Below are 8,758 nucleotides of genomic sequence, written 5' to 3' on the forward strand. Positions count from 1 at the left end.
ACTCTGAAGCTTGACCGAGTTAAAACATGCATAGCATGTAGCTCAAACGTGTCGACTTCATACAGATAGAATTCCCGAAAAACCATGTTTATGCTGAAGCACGTGATGAATGATTAACTACAAGTCATTCAGTCAAGAAATGATTTCACTTTTCAGCCAAACTAATGCTCTATTTTTTTTATTTTATTTTTAACGAGAAAAACCCAAATAACACCATAAGCTTGATTTATTTACACTATTACTGCAATCTGAATAATCGTTCTCTCAGTTTATAACCACCTAAATTTTCAGTTAAAGTATTCATGCCAGAGTCCAAACCCTTGGGCTTTTTTTTTGCACATTAAATAAGCCAACATGGGAAAAGACCTAGAAATGGGTACAACATAGTTAAACATGTTGAAAATAAAATGTAAGCCACAGAATAATCCAAAGCAACAAACCGGGACTGTGTTTTGTTGCCATGTGTCCCGAGACAAATGAGAAACGTTTGTGACGGGTGGTCAACTTCCAACTCTCCTTCACATAAAGTGTACCAGAGTAACAGTTATTTACAGGAAACCCAGAGACAATAAAATAAAGTTTACATGGTTTCTAAATTATCGAACTAGAAAAGAGTGCATATTCAAACCTATCAATGAGTATTGAAGCAGTGTAGAAACAAACTGGTACAAAAGTATACAAATGCTAACCAACCAAACAACCGCTTTACATTGTCTAATTTGTCCAAATAAGAGAAACTTCTCTCAATTTTAATACATTCTTCTCCATTTGACACATGCCTTGATACTGTGACCAGTTTCTGAAAAATAAATCGACGACTTGTAAGTTTTAATGTATATGTCAAGATATATAAAGCAGTTTAGAAGATGGCAATACTAATATACTCATAAAGAAGTGGAACTTTTTGTAAATTGAAAAATCTGGTAGCTGCCAGCGAAGAAAACATCATTCAAAAGTTGACGGAATTCTAGTCTTCTACAACCTTGTAATTGTAGTTATTCATATTCCAATCAAATATATCTCTTGGAAGATAATAGAGAGGGAACTGGGATACCACTCCCCAACACTTCCCTCGTCTAAGTCCCAGCTGGGAAAAAAGCACAAACAGCAGTAACAGTCATCCATGAATGTCTCTATACATTACTATAAGATTTAATCCAACGGAAGCCAAAAGCACCCGGTATTTAAACTCGAGGGAAAAAAAATAGTTATTGAAAAATTGCAGGTGTTATTCAAGGATTACCTGAAGTCAATAGGATATAGACATTGCTCTGTACTGTCATTAAGCATCTGTTCACACACCAAAAATAATTAGGTTAAACAAGAAACTAGTCAAACAGTAACAATATGCAATATTATAGCTTGCATACTCTCCGATGGTTATTTCATAATTTGATGGCCTCTAATTGCTTGTTTGGCCTGGTTTATTTTCAGCTTCTATGTTGGGTCTCACTTGTTGTGTGAAAGCTTGTAATGGAACATCAAGTTATTTTCCTATCACGGTAGGTGTACACCAAGGTTCGGCTCTAAGTCCTTATCTCTTTGCCTTAGTTATGGATGAATTAACAAAAAATATTTAAGAAAAAGTGCTATGGTGTATGCTTTTAGCAGATGATATTGTGCTTATTGATAAGAACAAAGACACTGTTAATAGAAAACTTGAATTGTGGAGAAGCACGTTGGAATCTAAAGGATTCACGTTAAGTCGGAGCAAGACTGAGTATTTGAAGTGTGAGTTTTCTCTAGCAAGAGATGACGACCAAGATCCCTTGCACCCACTTGGCCAAGAGGTACCCAAGAAAGATGCTTTTAGGTACCTGGGATCCATTTTGCAAAAAGGTCGAGAGGTTGATGAGGATGTAAATCATGGAATCAGAGCAGGGTGGGTGAAATGGCGTAGTGCATCTGGGTTTTTATGTGACCGCAAAATCCCCCTTAAGTTAAAAGGAAAATTCTATAGAACAGCAGTAAGACCTGCAATGCTATATGAAGCTGAATGTTGGCCAGCTCATAGGCAACATGAGCATAAAATGAGAGTAGCAGAGATGAGGATGTTAAGGTGGATGTGTGGTTATACGAGAATGGATAAGATGAGAAATGAAGATATTCGTCGAAAGGTAAGAGTACTACCGGTGACTGAAAAGATGAGAGAACATAGACTGAGGTGGTTTGGGCACGTAATGAGAAGGCCCTTGGATGCTCCTCTAAGAACAAAAGTTTGTTACCAAGAGCTCAACACAAAGAAAAGGTAGAGGTAGACCGAAACTTATTTGGGGGAAGGTAGTAAAGCAAGACTTAATGGATTGGGATATAGATTGGCGGACGGTGTGCCTTAGAACGAAATGGAGAAAATCTATATGCATGATGGAAGGTTAGACCCGTAGTTATTCCTATGTTTCAGATGGTCTCTTTTTAGTCCTTTTTCCTCTTCATCTCCCCCCTCTTTTCCCCCTTCTTTTATCACTTTTATATTTATATATATATATATATATATATATATATATATATATATATATATATATATATATATATATTATTACTATTTTATTTTTTTATTTTTATCTTTTTTGAACCCGTTCGTATCTTTTATTTGGGTTCATCTACCACCGACCCCAATTAATTTGGGATAAAAGTATTGTTGATGTTGATGTTAATGTTGGGTCTCATATCTTGTCTAATTTTAATCATAACAAACAAGTGAAGCCATGTCATCTAACATTGTTTCTTGAGTTTTTAAAAGTCATTGCAGGATTTAGTATATGATAAATTATGAAGAAGTGAATGTAACGAAGTTGTCATCAAATTATGAAAATCAAAGATATAAAATAAAATCTTAGATTTCATATAATTAGAGGATAAGGTGAATCCTGATCATATCTTGTAACATATTTTAAAGTTTTTAAAACTAGACAAGAAGATAAAAAAGTTTTCTTTTTAGGGGAAGGATATTGTAACAACCAAGTTGCATTACTATCTTGTTACTACCAATCAATTTCACCGTTAGATCGATTATGTTGATCCAACGGTTATATTTATTTTCATCTTTGCATGGTCATGATTTCCCAAATTTAATACTTTATATTTATTTCCACCTTTGTATGGTTATGATTTCTCATATTTAATGTTTTCACTTTAGATATGAGAAATCATAACCATACAAAGATGAAAATAAATATAACTGTTGGATCAACATAATCGATCTAACAGTAAGATTGATTGGTAGTAATATGGTAGTAACACAACTTGATTATTACAATATCCTTCCCCTTCTTTTTAATCTATATAGATTTTTTTAGAATACGGTTTTTGATTTTAAAAAAGGAAAAGTTAATTTAAAAGGTTTAATTCCTTTCTAAAAGGTTTGATCATATTTCGTTTACTTTTGTAAAGTTAATTTTTGAAAAGTTAATTCAAAAATTTTGATTCTATTTTTTAAAAGAAATTGTGGATTTTTTTTTTTTTAAATCATGATAATTTTGAAAAACAAATTTCTTGCTAAAATTTAGACATTCTTCCTAAGGCTTTTTGACCTTTTTATCCCTTATTAAATAAAAAATAACCATTTTGTCCCTGTTCCAAAACTATATCTCACTTTGCCCCTATTTAATCGATTACATAGAAAATTTAATCGACTAAGTGTCAAAAAAAAAATATTAATCGATTAAAAAACTTTTTTAATCGATCAAGTATCGATTTCTTCAAGAAAATTGCAGAGGAAGAATGCCTACCACCGACAACTTCATATGAATTTCATCGGTGTTATTAGCTCTAGGAGTAATAGTAGGCGTGACTGATTCAATGCCCTTCCTCATCAGAGTCATTGCACTATGTCATCTTTCTATCTTACTTTCTTATGCACATATATCACAAAACAGAACCTTTTTCTTCCAATCCCTCCTACAGTAACAGCTCTCCCTAATAAAAGCTTGAAAAAATAGAGATGAAAAACGATGAAGAAAGGTAAAGCTAGGAGCTTGTAACTTTTGGGACACTTTTATCCTGAATCGCCTTCTTGTTGTTGCTGAAAGGGAGAGAATTTAATTATATGGGGTTCCCACTTTTCCTCCTTCAGTATATGTTCTCTATGTTATTATATGATCAATGATTGAACTGAGCTGTGCCTGATTTTCCAAATATGAAGTTGTCGGTCGTGGGCGATCTTCCTCTGCAATTTTCTTGAAGAAATCGATACTTAATCGATTAAAAAAGTTTTTTAATCGATTAATATATTTTTTGACACTTAGTCGATTAAATTTTCTATGTAATCGATTAAATAGGGGCAAAGTGAGGTATAGTTTTGGAACAGGAACAAAATGATTATTTTTTATTTAATAAGGGATAAAAGGGTCAAAAAGCATTCTTCCTAGTAATTGATGTTATGAAAAAGTTTATAAAAACGGTATTGCGCGTCCTTTTTCGAAATCTTTCTTCTCAAAGGAGCATTCTAAACAATTTAACAACCAAGACTTGAACATATTCACATAATGAAACTCCTATGTTTGATTTGTACCCATTTGCTTAGTGATTACGTGTAAGATAACCTTCCAATTGTTCTCGTGTCTTTTTATTTATTTTAGCTATTGTCGAAGTAAACAAGAAGGGAGACAATTGGGGGCTTGTACTTCGAGGCTTAGAGTTAAACCGGGTTAAATACATTAGCAGTTGTCGGAATGAAAAATAGGGAAACAGTTATAGTTATCTAGTGATAACTGTAGTGACTAAATCTAAAGGTAGGTTTAACTGAATTATATTATAAGAATAGAATAGATTATATTCTTTGTTGTCCGTATGCTCTCCCCCAAGGTGTATATAGTTCGTTTTATGGAAAGGATAGGATAAAAATACATAGGATACAAGGTTTGGATAAGAGTAAGAAATGATATGGACTTAATAAGCTCATTTTATCTAATGTTTAATGTTATCTTATCCGGTGTTTTAAATCGAATCATATAGTTTCATGATATGATAGAAATTGACAAAATATCATTTTTTAACAAAATTTCATATGATTTTTTAAATAATTTTTAAACTACTTTTTTTTACTTATTTACAAATTAGTTCTTATTTTAAATTATTAAAAAAATTAAATTCAGAATTTTAAATAAAATGTATTAAAATACATATATAACTTGCAAAAATTAATATAAAGTACTATATCCTTAAAAAAATTAAATTTTTAAAAGATGTTTTAAATTAAATGTCAATATTAGTGGCTAGTGGCTGGTGCAATGGTGGCCGGTTGAAGTGGTAGCGTCAGTTGTGGGGCTGATGACAATAGGTGGTGGTGACGGCACCGACGATGACCGATGACAATTGTGGTAGCTTACTGATGGCAATAGTGATGGTGGCAGTGGCAGCAGCAAAGGATGGTAGCGATGGCCAACGGTAACGATGATGGTGGTGGTGACAACTAGTGGTGATTGACAACTTATAGTGATGGCCGGTGACAATGGTGGTGGTGGTTTCATGGCTGGTGGTGGCCGATGGTTTGCGACGGTACCCTCACGTGCCTAGCAGAATACGTAAAAGGATAAGCTTATCATATCTTGTTGGCTCACCAAACAATGAATAAGTGCAACATACGATAATCTATCCTAAGTGCAACATACGATAATCTATCCTAAGTGCAACATATGATAATCTATCCTATCTTGTTCTCTTTATCCCAGCCACCAAACGAGCTCTCAAAGTTTTTAGGTGGAATACAAGGTGTTAACCCCAGCTTGGGACCTGTGCAGGCAGCGTTGATGGCTTATGTTGCCAGCTCCCGTGGTGACAATAACCAGGTTGTGGGTGGAGTGTTGGTGGAGCAACAAGCCTTTTCACTTTTAAGCTAAAAAAATCACCAGATATAGCTTTATTTTTTAGGTTTTGGTTACAACTGCAGGAAACACCATGTAGAACTTAAAAACACTAGACCAAAGAAAACTTCATTAAAATGAAAATAACATGTTTGAGGATCTATGTTTTCGTTTGCTATCTCCTTTTTGCAAAGACTTCCGTTTAGTAACATTTTTTTCCGGGTAAATAGCAAATGGGATCCAACCTTGGCTTAATTTAGTAAATTCAGGTTTTAACTTAAGAATTATGTTTTGTAGCAATCATACATAGAAAAGAATAAAAATATCATAGTGTCATGCATGTTATGAATATGATTTTAAACACAAATGCTTATATAAGTAACATTTTTTTCCTGGTAAATAGCAAATGGGATCGATTGGCTTAGTTTAGTAAATTCAGCTTTTAACTTCAAAGAATTATGTTGTAGCAGTCATACATATAAAAGAATAAAAAGATCATAGTGTCATGCCCGTTATGAATATGATTTAAAAAACAAATGCTTAGATACAACACATAACAAGTGATAGGAGTTGGATTGAGCCTTAGGTAGACAATTATAAAATAATGACTTCTGGTAGCAATGTTCGAATAGTAAAGCTGTATATATTAAGAGTAAAATATCATCATTGTCCGTCCTCAGAGTTCCACCATTAAGCATATCAAACCATCAAATTTGAGTAAACTACATGCAAAAATTACCTTCAAATGATAATTATTTGACACTTCTAAGAACACTTGTTATGCCACATACATATATGAGTTTGAATTCAGCATGAGAAAGAGGAAGAGATAATGGAATCAATCTTTTGATGCAGGACAAAGGGCTTAATTATTATTTATACATAAAAAGTTGGGGTGCCGTTTGGGCTATTGTGGATTAGTATCGTTCGTGCAACTGAAGCACAACTATTACTCAAGCTATTGTAGCATAGGTACGGTTGTGATTTTATTATTTTATTTGGGTCTTTTAGTTTCTTATTATTCAAGCTACTTTAAATATCTAGGATTAGATTTATTCCAAGGGTTAGGATTTCTATTAATCAGGTTTCTATGCTATATAAGGCTTGTCTTCTATTTCCGCTGTTATTAACCAGAAAGCCAATCCTCTTTGTCTGTGTTTCGAATTTCCTTACCCATACATTTCTCCTCTATATCCCTTTTGTGTCTCAGCTTAACCCTACAGCTTAGGCCCTTTCCGTTGTTCATGCGTTGAACAGTAAATTCCAATTCCAATATAATTCACCTCAAAAAAGTCCTCACAACCACAAAATCATCAAACAAACCTTTGATTGATAGCTCATTAAGTTTTATGAAGATAAGCAGCATGAACAAGACAAGTCATGGAAAAATTAAACAAGCTAGATCAGTACATGATCATGAAAGCTTTTTAAAATTATAGCACAGGGATACCCAATCCTCTGTTGAAGGTAACTAACTGATTACCAATTGGTTAGATCGATCAAGCAAGCAAGCAAGCCAACCTTTATGCAAAGTTAAAACATAACACCATGGAAGTGATGGCATTTCTATTCTACCTAATGATATGATAGTTATCACTGGTTATTCAGCAATTTTTATTTTTTAAAAAATAAAATCGTTGACAAGTTTAAGCGTTTAAGGTCAAAGGCAAACCTTTCTGCTCATCAGAAGCATCATGATACTCTTCATGCTCCTCCTCCGGCACAGGGAGGAGTTCAGCCTCTTCCCCAACAATGTATTTCCCTTGATCACCAACGGCGTCGTTTTCCTCAGGGTACCGCACAACCACAACAGGACACACACAATGATGAACACAGTAATCGCTGACACTACCAAGCCTAGCCTTCGAGGCTCTCTTGGAAGCACCAAACCCTCGGCTACCCATGATGACAGCACTGAGCCCTAGCCTCTCTACCTCCAAGCACAGCCTCTCCTTCATGTCATGGTCCTTCACAATGTGAATCTTGAACGGGATTTGCGCCTCCACCAGTGGCTGCGCCACGTCGCTCGCTTTCGTCGACGTGAAATTGTCGAAATCGTCCTCCAGCTTCCGCCGCGACTCCTCGTCGCCGCCGGTCTGATTGAGATCGACTGAGCCCCAGTCCGCGCCGTAGAGGACGCTCGTGGGACGCACGTGCAGGAGGATGACGACGTCTCCCGGTCGGAGATAGTTCTGAACCGCCCATCGGACGGCGTAGGCGCTCTCGTCGCTCAGATCAACGGCGATCGCGATTTTGCGGTGTGAACCGGAGGTCGGGGTTAGGGCCCAGCGAGGTGAAACGGTCGGAACCGGAGGTTCCGGTTCAGGCCGAGCCAGTGATTGCTGTTTCATACCGGCAGAACAGGAAAAAATTACGGTTTTGGTCACCGGAGACACAGGGAGAGAAATTTTGGGGTCAAATGTGAGTTTGCCCTAATTTTTGGACTTTGAGCAATTGATTTCGTAACGGATCAAAGACTTTGAGAAGTTTCTCTCTCTCTCTCTTCTCTCTGTTGTTGAATTTCTCAGTTCCTTCCTTCGTTGTCTACAAGACTGGAGGCTGAAGTCATTGAATCTGGAAGCCGTTTCGTTTCGTGTGTCAAAGGGTGTATTAGTCTTTTGACTTTGATTACTTCTTCCGTTTTGGTCCTCTAATTGGGATACTCTTCACCTAATTTTTGTTACTACATCAACTAATAAACCATGGATTGTCTGTTTTAATTGGTTTTAGGTTAGTTAAAAGTATATTAACTAATATTAGTTAGTGCAAAGGTGTTGTAGCTTGTGAGAGACGCTTGAACATCAGAATCAGTTGATATTATATTGGACGCGATATGGTAATAATGCTTGTAGAGGGGTTTTTGTTGGGGATGAATGAAGCCAAATGCATAACAAACTAGAAAGCGTTGTCAACAAGGACATACATAACCTTGGGGATTGAGGTTGGAAACCAACTCT

General features: G+C 35.6%; 1 protein-coding gene across 3 annotated transcripts; it reads right to left on the bottom strand.

Moving 5' to 3' along the window:
* Positions 1-432: 432 nt before the first annotated feature.
* Positions 433-8,541, bottom strand: LOC133306004 (universal stress protein PHOS34-like). 3 transcript variants are annotated; one of them, XM_061506276.1, is made up of 3 exons: positions 7,474-8,536; positions 1,244-1,290; positions 433-799 (listed from the first exon to the last, which is right to left on the bottom strand). In XM_061506276.1, exons 1-2 carry the CDS (start codon positions 8,150-8,152, stop codon positions 1,283-1,285), a joined length of 687 nt encoding a protein of 228 aa, XP_061362260.1. In that variant the 5' UTR covers positions 8,153-8,536; the 3' UTR covers positions 433-799; positions 1,244-1,282. The 3 variants fall into 3 exon arrangements, with proteins under 3 accessions (XP_061362260.1, XP_061362267.1, XP_061362254.1); XM_061506283.1 differs by lacking the exons at positions 433-799; positions 1,244-1,290 and adding an exon at positions 5,223-5,510 and having other exon boundaries at positions 7,474-8,541; XM_061506270.1 differs by lacking the exons at positions 433-799; positions 1,244-1,290 and adding an exon at positions 6,282-6,523 and having other exon boundaries at positions 7,474-8,541.
* Between the last annotated feature and the right edge of the window lie 217 nt (positions 8,542-8,758).

Source organism: Gastrolobium bilobum, unplaced genomic scaffold (assembly GCF_033153095.1).
Source record: "Gastrolobium bilobum isolate Gb01-03AN ecotype WA unplaced genomic scaffold, APGP_CSIRO_Gbil_v1 utg12424, whole genome shotgun sequence".
Classification (NCBI taxonomy): Eukaryota; Viridiplantae; Streptophyta; class Magnoliopsida; order Fabales; family Fabaceae; genus Gastrolobium; species Gastrolobium bilobum.